The 26,747-nt window shown below is 46.0% G+C and overlaps 1 protein-coding gene and 1 non-coding gene across 3 annotated transcripts in view; both read right to left on the bottom strand.

The window, feature by feature from the left end:
- LOC139387409 (cell adhesion molecule 3-like) overlaps window positions 1-22,129 on the bottom strand; it is a 117,989-nt gene extending 95,860 nt beyond the window's left edge. The window contains exons 1-2 of one of the 2 annotated variants that reach the window (XM_071133562.1): window positions 21,906-22,129; window positions 20,097-20,261 (exon numbers count right to left, since the gene is read on the bottom strand). In XM_071133562.1, coding sequence (XP_070989663.1) covers window positions 20,097-20,190 — 94 coding nt within the window. In that variant the 5' untranslated portion in view covers window positions 20,191-20,261; window positions 21,906-22,129. Of the gene's footprint in view, window positions 1-20,096; window positions 20,287-21,905 lie in introns of those variants that run through there. The other variant, XM_071133564.1, reaches the window with a different exon arrangement.
- Window positions 22,130-24,957: 2,828 nt separating this feature from the next.
- trnar-ucu (transfer RNA arginine (anticodon UCU)) lies at window positions 24,958-25,031 on the bottom strand. Its single transcript has one exon. It is a non-coding gene; the product is annotated as a tRNA-Arg (tRNA).
- Window positions 25,032-26,747: the final 1,716 nt, after the last annotated feature.

The raw sequence follows: 26,747 nt of genomic DNA, 5'->3' as shown, positions 1-26,747 counted from the left end.
TACTGCTGCATGCATCAAGACACACCAGACAGGTACAGGTACTGACTGTACTGCTGCATGCATCAAGACACACCAGACAGGTACAGGTACTGACTGTACTGCTGCATGCATCAAGACACACCAGACAGGTACAGGTACTGACTGTACTGCTGCATGCATCAAGACACACCAGACAGGTACAGGTACTGACTGTACTGCTGCATGCATCAAGACACACCAGACAGGTACAGGTACTGACTGTACTGCTGCATGCATCAAGACACACCAGACAGGTACAGGTACTGACTGTACTGCTGCATGCATCAAGACACACCAGACAGGTACAGGTACTGACTGTACTGCTGCATGCATCAACATGCACCTCACTGGGTTTTCCACCATGCTCATCAAGACACACCAGACAGGTACATCGGTGGTTTAAACCACACATTGATGCGCTCACAAAGCATCGTCTTCGTCAAAAAAGCATATTGATGAGTTGCCCCACTATCAAATGTCTGAATCAGAAAGACGTTTTATTTGGTTAGTTTATCTACAACGTGATGCTTTCATTGAAAAAATAATGTTGAGTTAGGCCTACAGCACAAAGCATTTCCTTCAACAACAAAAAAGGCATATTGATAAGTCAAACCACACATTGAGAACCTCATCAGAAAAGCCCATTGATGACTGAGATCCTCCAAACAACCACGCTTTCATCAGAAAAAAACGAACCGTGGTAAACAACACAGCCATGCATTCATTGGATGGAGGACACACTCTGGGGAACCCTGCACTGACGGAGAAATGCTTCAATCAATACAAACACTGTGCTGAGGTACACAATACAGCCATCTAATCAATACAAACACTGTGCTGAGGTCCACAATACAGCCATCTAATTAATACAAACACTGTGCTGAGGTCCACAATACAGCCATCTAATCAATACAAACACTGTGCTGAGGTACACAATACAGCCATCTAATCAATACAAACACTGTGCTGAGGTCCACAATACAGCCATCTAATCAATACAAACACTGTGCTGAGGTACACAATACAGCCATCTAATCAATACAAACACTGTGCTGAGGTCCACAATACAGCCATCTAATCAATACAAACACTGTGCTGAGGTCCACAATACAGCCATCTAATCAATACAAACACTGTGCTGAGGTACACAATACAGCCATCTAATCAATACAAACACTGTGCTGAGGTCCACAATACAGCCATCTAATCAATACAAGCACTGTGCTGAGGTCCACAAAACAGCCATCTAATCAATACAAGCACTGTGCTGAGGTCCACAATACAGCCATCTAATCAATACAAACACTGTGCTGAGGTCCACAATACAGCCATCTAATCAATACAAACACTGTGCTGAGGTCCACAATACAGCCATCTAATCAATACAAACACTGTTCTGAGGTCCACAATACAAGCATCTTATCAATACAAACACTGTGCTGATATCAGGTTTCAGGTAAGACCCAAGTGCAGACGTGTTGAAGAAACCATGTTTATTGCAACAACAGGGGGAGGCAAACGACAGGTCAAGGCAAGCAGGGGTCGATAATCCAGAGTAGGGGCAAAGGTACAGGACGGCAGGCAGGCCCAGGGTCAGGCAGGGGTCGATAATCCAGGGTAGTAGGGCAAAGGTACAGGACGGCAGGCAAGCCCAGGGTCAGGCAGGGGTCGATAATCCAGAGTAGTAGGGCCAAGGTACAGGACGGCAGGCAGGCCCAGGGTCAGGTAGGGGTCGATAATCCAGAGTAGTGGGGCCAAGGTACAGGACGGCAGGCCCAGGGTCAGGCAGGGTTGATAATCCAGAGTAGTGGGGCCAAGGTACAGGACGGCAGGCAGGCCCAGGGTCAGGCAGGGGTCGATTATCCAGAGTAGTAGGGCCAAGGTACAGGACGGCAGGCTGGCCCAGGGTCAGGACAGGCAAGGGTCAAAACCAGGAGGACAAGGGGGGAAACGAGAAACTGTGGCAAAGCAGGCGCTGAGACAAACCGCTGGTTGACTTGAACAAACCAGACGAACTGGTAACAGACAGACAGAAAACACAGGTCTAAATACCCAGAGGACAATTGGGGAAGATGGGCGACACCTGGAGGGGGTGGAGACAAGGACAGGTGAAACAGATCAGGGCGTGACAGCTGAGGTCCACAATACAGCCATCTAATGACATCACTGGAACACAACACAGTGATTGGTTCAGATAAAGTATACATCCCAAATGGCAGCCTATTCCCTATGTAGTGCACTACTTTAGATCAGGGCTCTGGTCAAAAGTAGTGCACTACATAGGGACTAGGGTGCCATTTCAGAGCCAGCAACAGTGATGGGTTTAAGATGAAGAAACATCCCTAGAGTTTGTTCCTGCTTCTTTCTAGCCTTGCTGCCACGACAGGATACCTTGGTGATGTAAACCCCACAGCAAACAATGAAAAGAGCCAGAGGACCATTCCACCGCACCGCAAGGCCGGCACAATCAAAGGAAACATTGCTGAAAAGCAGGACAGCACCCAGACTCTGCCTGCTGCACAATGACGCTGGCGTTTCAAAAGAGCCACTGATGAATTTCCAGCCTCAGTGTTCCTTTCATCAAAACGTCTTTCTGAGCGGTCGGCCAGCTCACAGCTGACAGTTCTGCTAACACGGCTCGATTTTCTACCGCCCTCCTTCCCACAGATTGACATGGCCCTCCCTCCCTCACACTCCCCCTCCCTCACACTCCCCCTCCCTCACACACGAGGTAAAAACTCTTGAGTGCTGCAACTACTGCCCGCGTCCGTCTCGACAGCAATCTCAAGAGTGCTCAACATTATTGCTTGTTGTTGTGATGTAATCTGAGATAGCCTGAGTGGATGTGATGGGATCTGAGATAGCCTGAGTGGATGTGATGGGATCTGAGATAGCCTGAGTGGATGTGATGGGATCTGACTTGGATTGACAAGGTCTAAAGGGGTTTCTTCTCCTTGTTGTTTAGAAACCGAGAGCTATACTGCCGCCTCTCAGATCAGAAGTTATTGAAACAAGTCAGTGTCATTCGGATTCCTTTTATGACTTTTTAAAAAACCATTATCACACCAGACCCGGGCACTTAGCTGTGTCTCACATACCAGGCTGACTAACATATGTGTCAGGAAATAACAGGTCAGAGTCAAACCTGGAGCTGATGATAACATTTGTTATGAATACCAAATTGCACCCTTTTCCCTATATAGTGCACTACTTTTGACCAGGGCCCATAGACCCATATGGCTCCAGTCAAAGGTAGTGCACTCTATAGGGAATATAGGTTGCCAGATATACAATCGGACGCAGATATGAGATGATAACACTCTACATGTGTCACAAAACGCGTCGAATCCTATTCCCTATATAGTGCACTACTTTTGACCAGGGCCCTATCAGCACTATATTGGAAATAGGATGCTGTTTAGGACCCATGTTCTGCTTTTGGCTCAATGGAAATTATTCACTGTCTATACGTCTCTCTGTTTATAGTTGTTGTGTTGCTCGGAGCTTAATCAATCATCACATAAAGGTCCAGCCATCCTGATAATAAGATGGGAGTAATCATTTGGGTATTTTAGAGTCTGGTGCAAATAGAGACGAGTGCTGATCCAAGGGTGTGTACAAAATGGCACCCTATTTCCTATATAGTGCACTACTTTTGACCATAGACTATATAGGGTATAGGGTTCCATTTGGGATGCACTCAAAGTGTGATTCATCGGGGAAGAGACAGGTGTTGTTACTGTGACTGTAGTCAGGTCAGTTAATCAGCTGTGAAACTAATGGAAAATCAGCACAGCCAGACACTCTCTCTCTCTCTCTCTCTCTCTCTCTCTCTCTCTCTCTGCATCTCTCTCTCTCTACATCTCTCTCTGCATCTCTCTACCTCCGTCTCTCTCTGCATTTCTTTACCTCCGTCTCTCTCTGCATCTCTCTACCTCCGTCTCTCTACCTTCGTCTCTCTGCATCTCTCTACCTCTGTCTCTCTGCATCTCTCTACCTCCGTCTCTCTCTGCATCTCTCTACCTCTGTCTCTCTGCATCTCTCTACCTCCGTCTCTCTCTGCATCTCTCTACCTCAGTCTCTCTGCATCTCTCTACCTCTGTCTCTCTCTGCATCTCTCTACCTCCGTCTCTCTACCTCCGTCTCTCTGCATCTCTCTACCTCTGTCTCTCTACCTCCGTCTCTCTGCATCTCTCTACCTCCGTCTCTCTGCATCTCTCTACCTCCGTCTCTCTCTGCATCTCTCTACCTCCGTCTCTCTCTGCATCTCTCTACCTCCGTCTCTCTCTGCATCTCTCTGCCTCCGTCTCTCTCTGCATCTCTCTACCTCCGTCTCTCTCTGCATCTCTCTCTGCATCTCTCTACCTCTGTCTCTCTCTGCATCTCTATACCTTCGTCTCTCTCTGCATCTCTCTACCTCTGTCTCTGTCTCTCTCTCTCTCTCTGCATCTCTCTACCTCCGTCTCTCTCTCTCTCTCTGCATCTCTCTACCTCCGTCTCTCGCTGCATCTCTATACCTCTGTCTCTCTCTGCATCTCTCTACCTCCGTCTCTCTCTCTCTCTCTGCATCTCTCTACCTCCTTCTCTCTCTCTCTCTCTGCATCTCTCTGCCTCCGTCTCTCTCTGCATCTCTCTCTGCATCTCTCTACCTCCGTCTCTCTCTGCATCTCTCTACCTCTGTCTCTCTCTGCATCTCTCTGCCTCCGTATCTCTCTGCATCTCTCTACCTCCGTCTCTCTCTGCATCTCTCTACCTCCGTCTCTCTCTGCATCTCTCTACCTCCGTCTCTCTCTGCATCTCTATACCTCCGTCTCTTTCTGCATCTCTCTACCTCCGTCTCCCTCTGCATCTCTCTACCTCCGTCTCTCTCTGCATCTCTCTACCTCCGTCTCTCTCTGCATCTCTATACCTCCATCTCTCTCTCTCTCTCTGCATCTCCCTACCTCCGTCTCTCTCTCTCTCTGCATCTCTCTACCTCCGTCTCTCTCTGCATCTCTATACCTCCGTCTCTCTCTGCATCTCTATACCTCTGTCTCTCTCTGCATCTCTATACCTCCGTCTCTCTCTGTATCTCTCCACCTCCGTCTCTCTCTGCCTCTCGCTGCCTCCGTCTCTCTCTGCATCTCTCTGCATCTCTCTGCCTCCGTCTCTCTCTGCATCTCTCTCTGCATCTCTCTGCCTCCGTCTCTCTCTGCATCTCTCTACCTCTGTCTCTCTCTGCATCTCTCTACCTCCGTCTCTCTCTGCATCTCTCTGCCTCCGTCTCTCTCTGCATCTCTCTACCTCCGTCTCTCTCTGCATCTCTCTACCTCCGTCTCTCTCTGCATCTCTCTACCTCCGTCTCTCTCTGCATCTCTCTACCTCCGTCTCTCGGCATCTCTCTACCTCCGTCTCTCTCTGCATCTCTCTACCTCCGTCTCTCTCTGCATCTCTCTACCTCCGTCTCTTTCTGCATCTCTCTACCTCCGTCTCTCTGCATCTCTCTACCTCCGTCTCTCTCTGCATCTCTATACCTCCGTCTCTTTCTGCATCTCTCTACCTCCGTCTCCCTCTGCATCTCTCTACCTCCGTCTCTCTCTGCATCTCTCTACCTCCGTCTCTCTCTGCATCTCTATACCTCCGTCTCTCTCTCTCTCTCTGCATCTCCCTACCTCCGTCTCTCTCTCTCTCTCTCTCTCTGCATCTCCCTACCTCCGTATCTCTCTACCTCCGTCTCTCTCTCTCTGCATCTCCCTACCTCCGTCTCTCTCTCTCTGCATCTCCCTACCTCCGTCTCTCTCAGCATCTCTATACCTCCGTCTCTCTCTGCATCTTTATACCTCCGTCTCTCTCTGCATCTTTATACCTCCGTCTCTCTCTGCATCTCTCTACCTCCGTCTCTCTCTGCATCTCTCTACCTCCGTCTCTCTCTGCATCTCTCTACCTCCGTCTCTCTCTGCATCTCTCTACCTCCGTCTCTCTCTGCATCTCTCTACCTCCGTCTCTCTCTGCATCTCCCTCCCTCCGTCTCTCTCTCTCTCTCTGCATCTCTCTACCTCCATCTCTCTCTCTCTCTCTCTCTGCATCTCTCCACCTCCGTCTCTCTCAGCATCTCTCTACCTCCGTCTCGCTCTGCAATTCAATTAAATTCAATTTGAGGACTTTATTGGCATGGGACACATATGTTAACTTTGCCAAAGCAAGTGAAGTAGATAAAGTACAAAATTGAAATAAACAAATTAATAACAGTAAACATTACACTCGCAAAAGTTCCAAAATAATAAAGACATTTCAAATGTCATATTGTGCATTTTTATATATGTAAATTTGGCAGGAGGTTAGGAAGTGCAGCTCAGTTTCCATCCAGGCACATAGCCTGTCTTCTCTTGAGTGCCAGGTCTGCCTACAGCAGCCTTTCTCAATAGCAAGGCTATGCTCACAGAGTCTGTACATAGTCAAAGCTTCCCTTAAGTTTGGGTCAGTCACAGTGGTCAGGTATTCTGCCACTGTGTATTCTCTGTTTAGGGCCAAATAGCATTCTAGTTTGCTCAGTTTTTTGTTAATTCTTTCCAATGTGTCAAGTAATTATGTTTTCATTTTCACATGATTTGGTTGAGTCTAATTGTGTTGCTGTCCTGGGGCTCTGTGGGGTCTGTTTGTGTTTGTGAACAGAGCCCAGGACCAGCTTGCTTAAGGGACTCTTCCCCAGGTTCATCTCTTTGTAGGTGATGGCTTTGTTATGGAAGGTTTGGGAATCGCTTCCTTTTAGGTGGTTGTAGAATTTAACTGCTCTTTTCTGTATTTTGATAATTAGCGGTTATCGGGCTAATTGTGTTTTGCATGCATTATTTGATGTTTTACACTGTACGTGGAGGATATTATTGCAGAATCTCAATTTGGTGTTTGTCCCATTTTGTGAATTGTTGGTTGGTGAGCGGACCCCAGACCTCACTACCATAAAGGGCAATGGGTTCTTTAACTGATTCAAGGATTTTTAGCCAAATCCTAATTGGTATGTCGACTTTGATGTTCCTTTTGATGGCATAGAAGGCCCTTCTTGCCTTGTCTCTCTTGCTTGTTCACAGCTTTGTGGAAGTTACCCGTCACGCTGATGTTTAAGAAGAGGTATGTATAGTTTTTTTTGTGCTCTAGGGCAACGGCGTCTAGATGGAATTTGTATTGTTGTCCTGGCAACGGGACCTTTTTTGGAACACCATTATTTTGGTCTTACTGAGATTTACTGTCAGGGCCCAGGTCTGTCAGGGCCCAGGTCTGCCAGGGCCGAGGTCTGACAGAGTCTGTGCAGAAGATCTAGGTGCTGCTGTAGGCCCTCCTTGGTTGGGGACAGAAGCACCAGATCATCAGCAAAGAGTAGATATTTGACTTTCAGATTCTAGTAGGGCAGGGGTGTCAAAGTCAAATGGACGGAGGGCCAAATAAAAAAATCAGCTACAAGACGAGGGCCGGACTGTTCGAATGTTCATTGAAAAATTTTTAAATGACGCATATAGTCTAGTGAACCTAATTGAACCTACTGAAAACCTAACAAATATATTACAATATGATCAGATAAATAAAGCAATATTTTCTTATGGCTCTGTCAGTAATCTTTAATTTTCAACAGACACAAAAGACAAATTTCCTTTATATAAATATCCCCATAACATGAATATTAAATGAAAGAAACCGGTATTCAAGGCACCATCAGTAGACTATATTTTCTATTTTAGCAAAAGTGGGCTAAATTTACTTCAAAGAAAAAACAATAATAGCAATTTTCTATCATCCACTCAACTGAAATATTTTTAAAATATAATTGGATTGAAATACAAAAAAATAAAGTGCAAAAATCTATTAATCAAAAACAACACTTTGTTTAAGGAGAAGTAACATGCAGTGAAAACAAATATTAAATTTTAACTTTTAAACTTGAACTGAGTAAAAACTCTAAATATGTGATTGCACAGTAATGTTCACTTGTTTGAGGTTGAGGGTGATACTTGGTGGTGTCCCATCTTTTCCACAAGTTCATCAATGTTCGGGGTAAGGCTCTGAGCTGAAGAAATCCTCAGAATTGAGTGGAGGTGTTCAGCAGTAAGTCGACTTCTGTGTGATGTTTTGTTCAGGTTCATCAAAGAAAACAGTTGTTCACACAGGTATGTGCTGCCAAACATAGACAACGTTTGAGCAGCCTGGATGCGCAGCTGGGGCATTGTGCCGGGGAGGAAACGGGCGAACTCCGCAGCACCCACTGCCGCATATTTTGCCCTCAGTGCATCATTGCATTGGAGGTCAATCAACTCCATTTGGAGGTTTGGTGGTGAGCTTTCCACGTCAACAGCAAATGGGTTACCGAGCAGTTCCAACCTGCTTTTTTGTGCTTCAAAGTCAGCAAATCGGCGTCGAAAGTCAGCGGCAAGCATACCTATTTTATCAGCCAACTGTGTGCTCGGGAACGCACTGGTAGAGAGCTTCTCTTTCATGGTCTGGCAGCTGGGAAAGTGGCTCAAATTTTCTTTCCGCATCTGCGTCTCCCACAGAGTCAGTTTGGTTTTAAATGCCTTCACTGTACTGTACATATCAGAGATGACACGATCCCGACCCTGCAGCTGCAAGTTTATTGCATTCAGATGACTCGTAATGTCACACAGAAAAGCCATTTCACACAGAAACATTTCGTCTCGGAGTTGTGTTGTGTCTTTCCCTTTGCTGTCCAAGAACAGACAAATCTCCTCACGAAGCTCGAAACATCTTTGAAGCACCTTTCCCTGGCTTAGCCATCGCACCTCTGTGTGATAAGGCAAATCACCATGCTCCGTTTCTAACTCCGTCAGAAATGCCTTGAACTGGCGGTGATTCAAACCTTTGGCTCTGATAAAGTTAACTGTGCGCGTGATGATGCTCATTACATGCTCCATTTTCAAGGCTTTACCGCACAACGCTTCCTGGTGTATGATACAATGATAAGCTGTCAGCTCACCTGTCGCGTTTTCCTCTTGCATCTTTTCCCGTATCTTCGCCACCAGTCCGCTCCTGTGTCCACACATCGCAGGTGCTCCGTCGGTTGTCAAACCCACAAGTTTTTCCCAAGGCAGCTCCATCTCATTTACACATCTTGACACCTCTTCATACAAATCATGCCCCGTAGTTGTGCCATGCATAGGACGTAAAGCCAAAAACTCCTCTGTCACGCTTAGGTTGGAGTCCACTCCGCGGATGAAAATTGACAACTGGGCAATGTCAGAAATGTCGGTGCTCTCATCCACAGCCAAGGAATATGCAATAAAATCTTTTCCCTTTTTCACAAGCTGCTCTTTTAGATTGATGGACAACTGGTCTACTCTCTCGGCAATGGTGTTTCTGCTCAGACTCACATTTAAAAAGAGTTGCCTTTTTTCTGGGCAAACTTCGTCACAAACTTTAATCATGCAGTTTTTGATGAAATCCCCCTCCGTAAATGGCCGGGCTGATTTAGCGATCTCTTCTGCCAAAATAAAACTGGCCTTGACAGCAGCCTGGCCTTGTGATTTGGCTTTTTTGAACAGAGCCTGTCGAGATTTGAGGCCTCGTTTTAATTCCTCTGCCTTTTGTAGCCTTTGTTCCATGTCCATATTCTTGTTTTTGTCCGCGTGTTTCGTTTCATAATGTCGTCTCAGATTATACTCTTTCAGTACCGCCACACTTTCTCCACACAGAAGACACACAGGTTTTCCAGCTACCTTCGTGAACATATACTCCGACTCCCACCTTGTTTGAAACCCCCGGTTCTCAGTATCCACCTTCCGTTTTGCCATTTTTGATGGGTATCTGAAAGTTAATTTTACTGTGATGCTGACGACTGCTGTGCCAATAAATATTGAAATGAAGCAGCCTACTGCTCGGTGCGTCACCTTTGCATTGTGGGAAATGTAGTATTGGTGCGTGTAAAAGATCTGCGGGCTGCCGGCTTGCTGCGGGCCGGTTCTAATAATAAATCAAGATCATCCCAGGGGCCGTAAAAAACCTTCTTGCGGGCCGGATGTGGCCCGCGGGCCTTGACTCTGACATATGTGTAGTAGGGTGATGCTGGGTGCTGCAGACTGTTCTAGTGCCCTCACCAATTCGTTGATATATATGTTGAAAAGGGTGGGACTTAAGCTGCATCCCTGTCTCACCCCACGGCTCTGTGGGAAGAAATGTGTGTTTTTTTACATTTTAACCGCTTGTTGTTTATGTACATGGATTTTATGTCGGACATCCCTTTCCATCCATTTGTATAGCAGACCGCAATGGCAAATTGAGTCAACGGCTTTTTTGAAATCAACAAAGCCTGAGAAGACTTTGGCTTTGTTTTGGTCTGTTTGTTTGTAAATTAGGGTGTGCAGGGTGGATATGTGGTCTGTCGTACGGTAATTTGGTAAAAAGCAAATTTGACATTTGCTCAGTACATTGTTTTCACTTATTGTTCACCTAACATATTTTTTTACACTATTGGTTAGAGCCTGTAAGTAAGCATTTCACTGTAAGGTCTACCTACACCTGTTGTATTCAGCATTTCACTGTAAGGTCTACCTACACCTGTTGTATTCAGCATTTCACTGTAAGGTCTACCTACACCTGTTGTATTTGGCGCACGTGACAAATAAACTTTGATTTGAAGTCTGCTGTAAATGATAATGCAGAGGATTTTCCCAAGGTTTCTGTTGACTCATATCCCACTGTAGTTATTGGGGTCAAATTTGTCTGCACTTCGGTAGATTGGGGTGATCTGTCCTTGGTTTTAAATATTGGGGAAGATTCCAGAGCTAAGCATGATGCTAAGGAGTTTAAGTATAGCTAATTGGAATTTGTTGTCTGAATGTTTTCTAATTTCATTGAGGGTACATCAACACCATAGGCCAATTACATTGAGCTGATTTCTGACTTGCTGTTCCTTCTTTTTCCATAGTGTATTTCTGTATTGTTTTAGTGATTCGCCATAGTGAAGGTGTAGACTCAGGTTTACTGGGTCTCTATATTTTTGCTTGGATAGGTTTCTCAATTTCTTTCTTAGGTTTTTGCATTCTTCATCAAACCATTTGTCGTTGTTGTTCATTTTCTTCGGTTTTCTGTTTGAAATGTTTAGATTTGACAGGGAAGCTGAGAGGTCAAATATACTGTTTAGATTTTCTACTGCCAAGTTTACACCTTCACTATTACAGTGAAATGTTTTGTCCAGGAAGTTGTCTTTAAGGGATTTAATGTGTTGTTGCCTAATTGTTTTTTGGGGTAGGTTTCCACACTACTTTCCTTCCATCTATAGCATTTCTTAATATTATTCAGATCCTTTGGCTTTGATGCCTCATGATTGGTTATTGCTCTGTTCAAGTGATCTGTGATCTGATAGGGGTGTCAGTGGGCTGACTGTGAACACTCTGAGAGACTCTGGGTTGAGGTCAGTGATAAAGTAGTCTACAGTACTACTGCCAAGAGATGAGTTATAAGTGTACCTACCGTAGGAGTCCCCTCGAAATCTACCATTAACTATGTAAATACCCAGCGTGCGACAGAGCTGCAGGAGTTGTGACACGTTTTTGTTAGTTATGTTGTCGTAGTTGTGCCTAGGTGGCATGTGGGGGTGGTAATGCTTTACCTCCAGGTAGGTGTTTGTCCCCCTATGTGCTGAGGGTGTCAGGTTCTTGTCCAGTTCTGTCATTTAGGTCGCCACAGACTAGTACATGTCCCTGTACCTGGAAATGATTGACTTCCCCCTTCAGGATGGAGAAGCTGTCTTCATTAAAGTATAGGGATTCTAGTGGGGGGGAATAATTGTAGGTAGCACAGAGGAGGACATTTTTCTCTGTTAAGATCATTTCCTTTTGAATTTCTAACCAAAGTGAGTTGAGTTAGGTCTGCTCTATATCAAATGAGCATACCCCCTGTGTCCCTTCCCTGTTTCACGCCTGGTAGTTTGGTTAATCAGACCACCACTCTGTAACCTAGAGGAAAACCAGTGGGTCCATCTCCTCTATACCATGTTTCTTGTAGCATGACAATGTCTATGTCCAGGTTCCTGATCTTTAGGCCAAAGGCAGATGACCTCAGGCCTTGGATATTCCAGGATGAGATTGTGTCCAATGTTGTTAGTTGTGTGGTTCGTCTTCAGACCAGTAAACTCTCTCACTCACTCACTCCTCTCTCTGTATCTCACTCACTCACTCCTCTCTCTCTCTCACTCACTCACTCACTCACTCACTCACTCACTCACTCACTCAGTCTCAGTCTCTCTCACTCACTCACTCACTCACTCACTCACTCACTCAGTCTGTCTCTCACTCACTCCTCTCTCTCACTCACTCACTCACTCAGTCTGTCTCTCACTCACTCCTCTCTCTCTCTCTCTCTCTCTCTCTCTGTCAGTCAGTCAGTCTCTCACTCACTCACTCACTTTTCTCTCTCTCTCTCGTCTCACTCACTCAGTCTCCCACTCACTTTTCTCTCTCTCTCTCTCTCTCTCTCACTCACTCACTCAATCACTCACACACTCACTCACTCACTCACTCACTCACTCACTCACTCACTCACTCACTCAGTCTGTCACTCACTCACTCACACACTCACTCACTCACTCACCTCAATCTTTCTGTCTCTCTCCCACTCACTCACTCAGTCTCTCTCTCACTCACTCACTCAGTCTCTCCCTCAATCTTTCTCTCTCTCTCTCACTCACTCACTCACTGTCTCACTCACTGTCTAACTCACTGTCTAACTCACTCAGTCTCTCACTCACTGTCTCTCTCTCTCTCTCTCTCACTCAGTCTGTCACTCACACACTCACTCACTCACTCACTCAGTCTGTCACTCACACACTCACTGCATCCTCATTCTTCTCCCAAAGTGCTAAGACTTCCTGTCATGGATTCAAAATAACTTCCTTAAACCAATGATTACACCAAAGCAAAGCTTTTAAATCCATGATGGAAGTGTGCAAGTCCACACTTCGAAAGAAGGGTGGGGAATAGGGATGAACTGGATATCAGTGGTCTGGGCGGGTCCATCCAGAGTTGAGATCTAGGATCAGTTCTTTCCATGTCCATGTAACCTTTTCCCTTGTGATTTATAAACTGCAAAACTGGTCCCAAATCAGCACTTGATACATCCAGTATGCACTTAGGTTGGGAAACCAGTGGGCCTGGGCCATCAAGAGTAGAGAGAGAGTTAGAGGACGATGAAAAAGCCTCATACTATTAATGTCACAGTCACTAGCCAGTAATTCAACAAAATAACTAGGGCCTCAGGCTTCTTGTTCTCCAGTTGTTAATGAGTCAACGCTGCTTATCAGTCATCATTGCTGACAGGATAGGTAGAGCCTCCCTCCCTGCCTGCCGGCCGGCCTGCCTCCCTCCACCCACTCACTGTTGTGGAGGTACCAGGCCTGTCTGTGTATTAGTCTTCATCCCAAATGGCACCCTATTCCCTATTTAGTACACTACTTTTGACAGGAATCCGTCCATTTGGGAGCGAACTTAGCGACATGTTTCCCATCAGCCCTGGCCTGGTCTGGCTGGCACACAAGGATGCCCAGTCAGCATCTGCCTCTCAAATGGCATCCTATTCCCTATATAGTGCACTACTTTTGACCAGAGTAGTGCACTATATAGGCAACATCATGCCATTTGGGACGCAGAGAGTCGGTCAACAAACAGGACGTCACCCTGGCCTCACGTAACTAGGTTAGAGATACAGAACCAGAGCTGTCTCTCAAAACAGCACCCTATTCCCTATATTCGCTCTGGTCAAAAGTAGTGCACTATACAGGGAATAGGGTGCCATTTAGGACTAACACTCAGTCAGCCAGTCATCAACAATAAATAGCACAAACTGGAAATTAGTGGTTCTTTCAGGAGGCCTGTGTTCTGCCAGAACTCGATTCCCTGAGCAAACTAAAGTGAACTGCTGGCACAGAACACAGAGGCCCTGCCTCCCTCCCTCCTGCCTTCCCTCCCTCCGTCCGGCCTGTAAATTTCACCCACATTAATGATTGGTCTACACCCATCATTTCATCTGTATTCATTATTGGTCACAGCTGGAAGTGCAGCCTCTCTCTGCCCCACTCAATCCAGCGGTCCGTTGCCCAGACGCCAGAGAGAGAATACACTGAGGAAAATAAACGATTAATCACGTTGTGTTGTGGTCTTGAGATGACACAATGGGTGCGTCTGAAATACCACCCTATTCCCTATATGGTGCACTATTTTGACCAGAGCCCTATGGGCCCTGTTTCCAATGGCCTTATGAGCCCCTGCTAAAAGAAGTGCACTACACAGGGAATAGGGTGTCATTTGATTCACAGACATTATTCCCTGAGGTCTCCACTGAGAAGGGGCACGGTCAGTGACGGGAAGTGTGTGTGTGTGTGTGTGTGTGTGTGTGTGTGTGTGTGTGTGTCATGCTGTGCGCTTATGAGTGCTACAGCGGGTGGCCACGACACCCTGGCCTGAGGTAACTTGGTTAGTGATACAGAACAGAGTTGCTTTCCAAATGATACGCTGTTTCCTATATAGTGCACTACTTTTACCCAGGGTCCATAGTTAATCCATAAGGCTTTGGTCAAAAGTAGTGCACTGTATAGCGAATAGGGTACCGTTTGGTACTCAGTCTTGGCCAATCACAGCTCTAATCTGTAGCCTTCAGAGAGCCAGTCCAGTTGAACTGTTCCACTACACATCCAGCTGTGGAGAATAGATACTGTACACAATTAGAGGCTCTCTGTATAGGGGCCCAGCACAGACAAACAGCGTTGTTCTTCCCTGACTCTGACACGCTGCTCATATGGGGATTCCTTCTGCATCAAATGTTTAAATGAGCGCCGAGTCGCTGACTTATGTGAGCTCTCACTTGTATTGTTTTGCTAATATTATTGATGAGCATTTTGTTTCGGGGAGGATGAAAACAAGACACAGCAATAACATGGAGGTTTTGAAAGCATGAAAGAAGCAAGTATAGATTTTGAGACATGTTGTAGTGACAGACAGGCTTGGTGCATCTGATCGTTCATCTGTAGTCATTGATCTGCCATACTAATCGTTTTTCCTCTCTGAAACATAACATTGCATTATTTATGCTAAGTAGGCCCTTCTGTTCGGGTAATTTAAAATGAACTGCCCATTCACCGGCCACTACCGGCCATTATTGGAGCCTCTCTCCCATTCCTCTCCATCTCCCCCTCTCTCCATATATCTAGGTCTGCATCCCAAAGGGCACCATCCCCATTTTTACATTTAAAAAAAAACATTTCAATCATTAATTTAATGTATGTACAGAAAATCACAGAAAAAACGACTAGACAACCAGATTTACCAGAGTCCCAGTTGATGGACAACAGTGCAAAACCGCTCTTAGCTACAAACAACAAGGGCCAGTGATTCCATTGGTTTGTTCTTGGATGGTCAATTCTGCACCAATACAAAACCCTAATCGAATGTGACATATTTCTGAATGCGAGAAGTCCTTTTTTACACGTGCAAATTGAAAACTCGTGTTGAATTGACAAAATAATCTCCCCGTGAAGAATCACACACATTTTAAGGTCTACGCCCTCTCAGGTTCATACATCGGGACTTGATTATCTTTTTGCATCTCATCAATGTCTTGAATTTGATAATTGCAATCTTCATTTCTATTTGATTTCATTAGCATGTTCCCAACACTGACCTCGGTCACGTCCCAAGTGCCACCCTATTCCCGACGTAGTGCACTACTTTTAACCAGAGCTCTATGGCCCTGGTCAAAAGTAGTGCCCTATATAGGGAATAGGGTGGCACTTGGGACGAGCCCTCATCTCGGTATCTGCATAAATTTGTTTACCATTGCTACCCCACAGCAGTATACAGTACAGCTTCTCACTGACTCACATTGGCCACTCCTCCAACTGCTCTATACACATTTCTCATGCAGAAGCACAGAAAAAAAATACAATCATGCATAATTCAACAACAGACAGTGAAAACAGCTGATGTAGTTAAAGTAGGTGCGTGTGTTTGCATGCTTTTCAATTCCTGGGGTTCTGTGTGGGTGCACATCACATCTGCAAGAGTGAGCATATTGACGTGAGATAATATAGGCTACTGTGTGTCTGAGTTGGGCTGAATAAGTAACACTGCCAACTCTAGTCCACATGTAATCCCTGCATGGGAAACCAGGGATCGCTCCCCAGTCCAAGATTCTGTCTCCCCAAATCTATGTATCCTACTGTCTGAATAAATACAAAATACATCAAAAATATATACTTGTAAATAATGAATACATATAAAAAAAATGATATAGGGTACTGTTTTGTAGTGTTAGTGAGACTGTTACAGTGGTTAGTCTGTGAGACTGTTACAGTGGTTAGTCTGAGACTGTAACAGTGGTTAATCTGTGGGACTGTAACAGTGGTTCGTCTGTGGGACTGTAACAGTGGTTAATCTGTGGGACTGTTACAGTAGTTAGTCTGTGAGACTGTTACAGTGGTTAGTCTGTGAGACTGTTACAGTGGTTAGTCTGAGACTGTAACAGTGGTTAATCTGTGGGACTGTAACAGTGGTTAGTCTGTGGGACTGTTACAGTGGTTAATCTGTGGGATTGTTACAGTGGTTAGTCTGTGAGACTGTTACAGTGGTTAATCTGTGAGACTGTAACAGTGGTTAATCTGTGATACTGTAACAGTGGTTAGTCTGAGACTAACAGTGGTTAATCTGTGAGACTGTAACAGTGGTTAATCTGTGAGACTGTAACAGTGGTTAATCTGTGAGACTGTAACAGTGGTTAATCTGTGGGACTGTTACAGTGGTTCATCTGTGGGACTGTAACAGTGGTTAATCTGTGGGACTGTAACAGTGGTTAATCTGTGGGACTGTAACAGTGGTTAATCTGTGGGACTGTTACAGTGGTTCATCTGTGGGACTGTAACAGTGGTTAATCTGTGGGACTGTTACAGTGGTTAGTCTGTGAGACTGTAACAGTGGTTAATCTGTGGGACTGTTACAGTGGTTAGTCTGAGACTGTAACAGTGGTTAATCTGTGGGACTGTAACAGTGGTTAATCTGTGAGACTGTAACAGTGGTTAATCTGTGGGACTGTAACAGTGGTTCATCTGTGGGACTGTAACAGTGGTTAATCTGTGGGACTGTAACAGTGGTTAATCTGTGGGACTGTAACAGTTGTTAATCTGTGGGACTGTTACAGTGGTTAATCTGTGGGACTGTAACAGTGGTTAATCTGTGGGACTGTTACAGTGGTTAGTCTGTGGGACTGTTACAGTGGTTAGTCTGTGGGACTGTAACAGTGGTTAGTCTGTGGGACTGTTACAGTGGTTAATCTGTGGGACTGTTACAGTGGTTAATCTGTGGGATAGTAATGTAGAACAGGGAGAGAAACTGTGTGCTTGTATCTAACCCCCATCAGTCAACAATGACTGCTCAAATCAATGAATATGAAAAGATGATTTCCTGCCAATCGTAGGTTTTTTTATTGATAGATGTGTGTGTGTCCACTGGGAGCAGTGTGTGTAACATATTGTCTCCATTGAGGGCTCTCCTAATCAAACCTCTATGGCTCTAATGATCATACCAGGCTTACACAATAATGTGGGTGTAGCCTATTGTATGCGCGAGTGTGTGTGTGTGTGTGTGTGTGTGTGTGTGTGTGTGTGTGTGTGTGTGTGTGTGTGTGTGTGTGTGTGTGTGTGTGTGTGTGTGTCACACACAGACAGAGGGAGAGCACAGGCCAACCTGTGCAAGTGTAAATCACACACAATCTTCAAAAACAATAGCAGAAATTCCATTGGAGTTCGGGGGGAAAGGAGCTTGGTGACTACCTTGTAATGACACAGTAACAACTAAAAACTGACGTCAACCGGATAGAGTAGAAGAACCTGGAGGGTGACGGTAGAGGAGGATGAGACTAGAGGAGGGTGAGACTAGAGGATCGTGAGACTAGAGGAGGGTGACAGAAGAGGAGGGGGAGACTAGAGAAGGGTGAGACTAGAGGAGGGTGACAGAAGAGGAGGGGGAGACTAGACGAGGGTGACAGAAGAGGAGGGGGAGACTAGAGGAGGGTGACAGAAGAGGAGGGGGAGACTAGAGGAGGGTGACAGAAAAGGAGGGTAAGACTAGAGGAGGGTGAGAGAAGAGGAGGGTGACAGAAGAGGAGGGGGAGACTAGAGGATAGTGAGACTAGAGGAGGGTGAGACTAGAGGAGGGTGAGACTAGAGGAGGCTGAGAATAGAGGAGGCTGAGACTAGAGGAGGGTGAGACTAGAGGATTGAGAGTCTAGAAGAGGGTGACAGAAGAGGAGGGTGAGACTAGATGAGGGTGAAACTAGAGGATTGTGAGGCTAGAGGAGGGTGACAGAAGAGGAGGGTGAGACTAGAGGAGGGTGAGAATAGAGGAGGGTGAGAATAGAGGAGGGTGAGACTAGAGTAGGGTGAGAATAGAGGAGGGTGAGAATAGACGAGGGTGAGAATAGACGAGGGTGAGACTAGACGAGGGTGACAGTAGAGGAGGGTGACAGAGGAGGGTGACAGAAGACAAGGGTGAGAGTAGAGGAGGGTGACAGTAGAGGGTGAGACTAGAAGAGGGTGACAGTAGAGGAGGGTGACAGTAGAGGATGGTGAGACTAGGAGGGTGACAGTAGAGTAGGGTGAGAGTAGAGGAGGGTGACAGTAGAGGAGAGTGAGACCAGGAGGGTGTGAGTAGAGGAGGGTGAGAGTAGGAGGGTGACAGTAGAGGAGGGTGAGACTAGGAGGGTGACAGTAGAGGAGGGTGAGACTAGGAGGGTGACAGTAGAGGAGGGTGACAGTAGAGGAGGGTGACAGTAGAGGAGGGTGAGACTAGAAGAGGGTGAGACTAGAGGAGAGTGAGACTAGAAGAGGGTGAGACTAGAAGAGGGTGAGACTAGAGGAGAGTGAGACTAGAAGAGGGTGAGAGTAGAAGAGTGTGAGACTAGAGGAGGTTGAGAGTAGAGGAGGGTGACAGTAGAAGAGGGTGACAGTAGAGGAGAGGAGGGTCACAGGAGAGGATGAGAGTAGAGGAAGGTGAGAGTAGAGGAGGGTGACAGTAGAGGAGGGTGACAGTAGAGAAGACTAGAAGAGAGTGAGACTATGAGGGTGTGAGTAGAGGAGGGTGAGAGTAGGAGGGTGACAGTAGAGGAGGGTGAGACTAGGAGGGTGACAGTAGAGGAGGGTGACAGTAGAGGAGGGTGACAGTAGAGGAGGGTGACAGTAGAGGAGGGTGACAGTAGAAGATGAGTAGAGAAGGATGAGAGTAGTAGAGGAGGGTGAAACTGGAAAAGGGTGAGAGTAGAAGAGGATGAGAGTATGGGAGGGTGACAGTAGAGGAGAGTGACAGTAGAGGAGGGTGACCGTAGAGAAGACTAGAAGAGGGTGAGACTAGAGGAGGGTGAGACTAGAAGAGGGTGAGACTAGAGGAGGGTGAGACTAGAAGAGGGTGAGACTAGAAGAGGGTGAGACTAGAAGAGGGTGAGACTAGAAGAGTGTGAGACTAGAGGAGGTTGAGAGTAGAAGAGGGTGACAGTAGAGGAGAGGAGGGTCACAGGAGAGGAGAGGAGGGTCACAGGAGAGGGTGACAGTAGAGGAGGGTGAGAGTAGAGGAGGGTGACAGTAGAGGAGGGTGACAGTAGAGAAGACTAGAAGAGGGTGAGACTAGAGGAGGGTGAGACTAGAAGAGGGTGAGACTAGAAGAGGGTGAGACTAGAAGAGGGTGAGACTAGAAGAGGGTAAGACTAGAAGAGTGTGAGACTAGAGGAGGTTGAGAGTAGAGGTTGGTGACAGTAGAGGGTGCGAGTAGAATAGGGTGAGAGTAGAATAGGGTGACAGTAGAAGAGGGTGAGAGTAGACAAGGGTGAGAGTAGACGAGGGTGAGAGTAGAAGAGGGTGAGAGTAGAAGAGGGTGAGAGTAGAGAAGGGTGAGACTAGAGGAGGGTGACAGAAGAGGAGGGGGAGACTAGAGGAGGGTGACAGAAGAGGAGGGTAAGACTAGAGGAGGGTGAGAGAAGAGGAGGGTGACAGAAGAGGAGGGGGAGACTAGAGGATTGTGAGACTAGAGGAGGGTGAGACTAGAGGTAATGAGAGAGATTCTTACCAAAGACAATGATGTTGCTCTGAACAGAGGCTGCCAGTAGTGTCAATAAACTCAGAGTCCATAGATTTGGGACCAGGTAAGAAGGGAATGCCATGGTTGGTTGGTTCGTCTCAATCCTCGGGAGGTTTAGGCAGGGTGCAAGGGAGAGGAGCACGGGAGTGTTACCTGCGGGGGGAGAGGAGCACCGGAGTGTTACTTGCGGGGGGGAGAGGAGCACCGGAGTGTTACCTGCGGGGGGAGAGGAGCACCGGAGTGTTACCTGCGGGGGGAGAGGAGCACCGGAGTGTTACCTGCGGGGGGAGAAGAGAGTAGCACTGGAGCTACCTGTCGGAGAAGGTCGATAAAACAAGAACAAGCCGTTCAGGATAAATTGGTTGCGTTCTGATCGGTTGGCGGGTGCTTAATGCACTTTTGGACATCGTTGCTCACGCGCTTCTCCGTGGGTTTCGTAGATCTGCTGCCTGTGTCATATCGTACCGGGAGCGACGCGGTGATCGAGCTTACCACCGTAAAAGGCAACGTTCTAAATCACTAAGGGCGGAAAATCAGTGTGGGCTGTCATTACCCTAAATGTATTCAATTGATGTCTAAATGTATTCAAGCTCTGGAGTATAAGTGGGATGTTTTCTGGGCCCAAAACAACTCTTGTTAATTACAAATATCACAAATGAACCAAATCCAAATTCCCCTTGTTGGCCAAGCAAAACGTCGGAATGGACAGCAAAATGCTTGCACCTGTCGCCCGCTGAGAATTGCCTGACGGTGCTTCTCTCCTCACATGACACAGATGTAGCACACACGGTGTCACTATAATACCCTCAGCCTCTCACACACACACACACTGAAATAGCCTTACATGGCGGCCGAGCCAAGGCTAGGATCTATCCTCGAAATTCTCCTTCGCCATTCGGTTCAGCGCGGGCCATGGCTAGAGAGAGGTTGCCAGTGGGACGGACGGGCGGGCGAATAGGGCGGGGATATGATGGGGGGGGGTGCCGATGATAAAACAGAACTGATTTGTAGAATAACGTTAGTGCTGATCACAACCTTTAAGGGGTTGGATAAATCCAATCTAAAGATAGGTCCTATAGTCCAGTGGTTCCCAACCTTGGGTACTAGGACCCCTAGGAGCACTTGGCCTGTCCAAAGGGGGTACTTGAGAAGTCTCATGAGACCATAGGTCTGCTGGTAAAATGCACATGGGGGGGTACTTCAGGGGTCCTCGGGCAGAGCTACATGCAGTTAGTGGCAGGCTACAGTAACCGGGAAAGGATGGGAACCACTGCTACAGCCCAGAAGGCACCTGCAACGCTGCTGGATGCCGCGTAGAAACGAGGAAGGAGCCCGGTATGGTTTATCGTGCCTCCTCCTTTCCCTAGCCTGCCTACACCTTTTTCCCAGTAAAGGACATTAGCCCTGTGTAATGGTAATCAGAGGGACACCTCGTAGCCTATACGTAGAAATGAAGGCGCACACCGTTGTAAATTGTAGTAACACGACCAATGATAAAAGCCTTGCATGCAGGAAAGGGAGGGGAGAGATGGCGAGGCATAACGTAGCCTACAGTCCAATAACAAAAAGCATATTCGCACTAAATTATACAACGCGTCTAGTATTGTATTCCCGGGTCAAGATAATGCTTTATCTCCAGCACCTGCCAGTAGCCTAGGCAACTGGGTGAGGCGCACGCAGGAACATTCCAGGACACGAAAGCATAGTATTTACAACAGTGACAGGTGTCGATCGTTTGTTACAGCCCGGACACAGCCAACAACAGTAATATTGTTAGGGACATAACAGTATACACACCGAAATAGGCCTGCCTCTGGATTCTCGATCCTGAACGGATAGGCTATTTGTCGCCGTTGGTTCTGGAAGTGGTCCCTGTATTGCAGGAAAACTGGCGCTTGCTCTGATGCCTCCCTGGATCTGTCTATATTGACTTTTTCCTTCCTTCTTCGGATTGTTGTTTTTCTAGCTGTTCCCTCTCTCTCTCTCCACGGCTACCGTTTACTGCAGCAAAAACAGTCTGTCTGAAAGAAAGGAGGTGGCGTGTGGAGGGGGAGGGAGCGAGGGGGAGGGGACTTTAATACGATTTGGCCCGTACCATTCGGATAAGAGGGCAAGAGCATACTGCCTGGGAGAGGGATATACATGCAGGGCAGATAGAAATAGATACACTATTAAAAAAAAGTATGTGGACACCCCTTCAAATCTGTGGATTCTGATATTTCAGCCACACCCGTTGCTGACAGGTGTATAAAATCGACCACAGGCCATGCAATCTCCACAGACAAACAGAGCTGCCGGGTCAATTGTAAGTGCTGTTATTGTGAAGTAGAAACATCTAGGAGCAACAACAGCTCAGCCGCAAAGTGGTCGGCCACACAAGCTCAGAGAAGGGGACTGCCAATGTTGTGCTTAAAAATCGTCTGTCTTCTGTTGCAATAATCACTACCGAGTTCCAAACTGTGTCTGGAAGTAACGTCAGCACAAAGAACTGTTCATTGGGAGCTTCATGAAATGGGTTTCCATGACCGAGCAGCTGCACACAAGCCTAAGATCACCATGTGCAATGCCAAGCATCAGCTGGAGTGTCACCATTGGACCAGTGTAAACGCGTTTTCTGGAGTGATGAATCACACTTCACAATTTGTCAGTCCGACAAACTAATCTGTGTTTGGCGGATGCCAGGAGAACGTTACCTGCCAGAACGCAGAGTGCCAACTATAACGTTTGGTGGAGGAGGAATAATGGCCTGGGCTGTTTTTCATGGTTCGGACTAGGCCTCTTAGTTCCAGTGAAGGGAAATCTTAATGCTACAGCATGCAATGACATTCTAAACGATTTTGTGCTTCCAACTTTGTGGCAATAGCTTGGGGAAGCCCCTTTCCTGTTTCAGCATAGCAATGCCCCCGTGCACAAAGTGAGTTCCATACAGAAATGGTTTGTCAAGGTTTGTGTGGAAGACCTTGACTGGCCTGCACAGAGCCCTGACCTCAACCCCATCAAACACCTTTGGGATGAATTGTAAGGCCGACTGCGAGCCAGGCCTAATCGCCCAACATCAGTGCGCGACCTCACTATTGCTCTTGTGGCTGAATGGAAGTAAGTCCCCGCAGCAATGTTCCAACGTCTACCAGAAGAGTGGAGGCTGTTATTTTGGAATGAGATTTTAGACAACCAGGTGTCCACATACTTTTGGTCATATAGTGTATATTGGAGAAAGAAAAACTGAGATGTCATATTCATATAGACTGTATCCTATGCCCAAATATGTTATTTGTCATATCATCGAAAAATAATAGGCTAATTGTTTTTTCTGAATTGTTCTTCTTTTATCTAGTTTCTCTATTATTATAGATGTAATAGCCTAGGTAGTGGTAGTAGGCTAGTCCCCAATGCCCATAGATAAGAGTTAGGTCTAGCTTCATCAGTCATGAATCAATGTTTTTCTCTGCTTTCCGTTAGGGAGAGTAGCCTTTTTGACTGACAGCGCGAGACGTTGTCTTTCTGAGTGGAGTCACAACGCTCAAGGCCCGACAGACTGTACTGGTGGGTGTTCAGTGGAGGAGGGTGGGGTGGGGGGCGTTCAACTCGCGAGGGGATTAAGGATTAGTTTTGCATGCGGATTAGTTCGTGTGTAGGGGGAGACATGGGGTTAAAATGGTGGCTGGCGCGGAGGCACGAAAAGCCCTATCACCATAGGCGACAAGCAGAAGGCAGGAAAAAAATCCATCTTAAACTGGGCGGAGATAGGAGAGGAGATCACCAGACAGCTGAAGTAGCAGCAGGAATGTTTTTTGGTAAATGTAATGCCTCTGTTTAAAATTAAATATAGACACAGGCCTTCTTATGCCTACTCATTCCAGCTTTTATACATCCGTTATAATTCAAATGTGGTTGTTGAATTCGCTGTTAGAGAAGACTGAAATTCAAGGCTCTACACAGCAACAACAAAAAGTCACTGACGCGGCATGAGAGTGCAGGACAGCTCCAGGTGCTGAAAACAGAAGCGCACCGCCACGAGTTGTCGTTGCGCGCTCTTTCCTGTATGTATCCTCAACAGCAACATACAGTGTCCTTTATGTCATTTGGGCTTTTTAGAGATTATGATGACTATTATGATGATGATTTAGACCTAGAATGGTCTACTATTTAATTTGTGCAATTAAAAAACTAAAAAACATTTGCACACAGGCGCGTGCGTGTTTGTATTGAGTCCCATGTTCAATGTGTGTTTTTGTTAATTGTTTTGTAAAATATAGCTTAGACCAAATGTATAATTAAAAGACACTCATTATTGCCTATAATTAAAATGATCATCATTTCTCACATACTGGCAGTCCGAGAGGGTAGGCCTATAGCCTATTATATATTATATTGACTTGTGGATGAATGTGTGAATGAATTCAGATTACATGAAAGAAATGATACGTGGTGGAGGGGAGAGGGGGGTGAATGGAAAGAGATGGGTGTCGGGACTTAACAAAATGTTGAGCTGAAGCTGTAGTCTTCCGAGGTAAAGTGTTTGATGAGGAGAGTCAGCCTACCGAGTGCAGCATGCACTGTGCATACGTCCCTGATAACGATACCCCGGTGCTGCGATGAGAACTGATTGTAAATGGAATACAATGTGTGGGCGGGAGAAACCCAAAAGCATCTATCTGTTATGGAGATTACATGTTTCATTTTAAATAAAAATGGCATTATCTAGCCGTGTATCCAGCGCCACATTTGGATACTAAGCATACATTCGAATGGACAGAATTTCTTGTATAATGCAATAAAAAGTATGCTTCAATTGGCCAATTTAGTACATTTATTTTTTCTAAAAAGCAGACCAGCTCCTTAGCAAACCCATCTCTGCCGGGACTCGAACCCGGAGCCTCTGGATTAGAAGTCCAGCGCGCTATTCCATTGCGCCACAGAGACTGAGCCTCACCATTGGATGAAAAGCGTGTTTATATTCCGCCTTTCTAAAGGTATTGACCATCCTCATGACATAACGCAGCATCAGGACCATCAGGCTGCTTTTCCCGGACAGACCGATAGGTGCGCATCACTATTCAGCGCCAAGATGGCGATATATGTCTCTGTTTGTTTCATCTGAGGGATAAACGAACGTCTTTGATGTAATCTATAAATCAAATCGAATTGTATTGGTCACATACACAAAATTAGCAATGTTATTGCGGGTGTAGCGAAATGCTTGAGTTCCTAGCTCCAACAGTGTAGCAGTATCTAACAATTCACAACAATACACACAAATCTAAAAGTAAAATAACGGAATTAAGAAATATATAAATATTAGGATGAGCGATGTCGGAGCGGGATTGACTACAGTACAGTAGAATATATACATAAGAAATGAGTAAAACGGTATGTAAACATTAACGTGACTGGTGTTCCATTATTAAATTGCAGTGATCCCATGTCTATGTACAAAGGGCAGCAGCCTCGACGGTGCAGAGTTGAGTAACCGGGTGGTTGCTGGCTGGTGATGGCTATTTAAGAGTCTGATGGCCTTGAAAATAAGCTGTTTTTCATTCCCTCGGTGCCAGCTTTGATGCACCTGTACTGACCTCACCTTCTGGATGATAGCGGGGTGGACAGGCCGTGGCTCGGGTGGTTAATGTCCTTAATGATCTTTTGGCCTTCCTGTGACATTGGGTGCTCTAGGTGTCCTGGAGGGCAGGCAGTCTGCCCCCGGTGATACGTTGGGCAGACCGCACCACCCTCTGGAGAGCCCTGCGGGTGCGGGCGGTGCAGTTGCTGTACCAGCCAGTGATACAGCTCGACAGGATGCTCTCAATTGTGCATCTGTAAAGGTTTGTGAGGGTCTTACGGGCCAAGCCGAATATCTTCAGCCTCAGAGAAAAATGTATGTAATACAGACCAATATATGTGCTCTATAAACATGGACCTGTGTTTCTGGCTATCATGTCACATGAACTACATTTTAAACTTGATTTTTTTTATGCCTTTTCCAGAAAAGATAATTACACAAAAAAAATGAAATTGTCTGAGGATGGATCTGACATGAAAAGGGGAGAGTAATGAAAAAGCTTTTTATTTTAAGGTTAAAACCCAGGTCATGTGACATGATTGCCCAACACAGAGGGCTCCATCTGTAAAATATGATTATAAGTGTATTTGTAATAATGTAATAACTTGTAAATATCAGAAAAGCATCCGATAAAATGAGCTCTCACTCCTCTTTCAGCAAACTAAATGGTGTCAGGTAGCCTACTCTGTGCTTCCATTGAGAATGAAGAAACTATACATTTTCACACACAAAAACATGACAATATACAGGATATAAATAGCCTAGGGCTGAGCACTTCAGCTTTTACAGTTGGCCATGTATGATTGGATAAAAAAAAATGAAGGAATACAAATCAGTGTTCCATCATGCAAATCAGTGTTCCATCATGCAAATCAGTGTTCCATCATTTTTTATGATATACTATTGCACCCATTTAGTGTCCTCCCAGGTGGAAATCAGTTCTTGATTACAAAGGAAGAAAGCGAACAGTCTTCAAGTCCAGATCTGAATTTTCCTGCAGTATTAGAAAGGACATTTGCAACAATCATACTAAGCAATAATGTTGGCAATGTGTGTTCTTCTGAAAATGCACAAATGCAAAA

Source organism: Oncorhynchus clarkii, chromosome 28, assembly GCF_045791955.1.
Source record: "Oncorhynchus clarkii lewisi isolate Uvic-CL-2024 chromosome 28, UVic_Ocla_1.0, whole genome shotgun sequence".
Taxonomy (NCBI): domain Eukaryota; kingdom Metazoa; phylum Chordata; class Actinopteri; order Salmoniformes; family Salmonidae; genus Oncorhynchus; species Oncorhynchus clarkii.
Note: the sequence above shows the minus strand (reverse complement) of the source record. Positions and strands in the feature narration are given on the sequence as shown.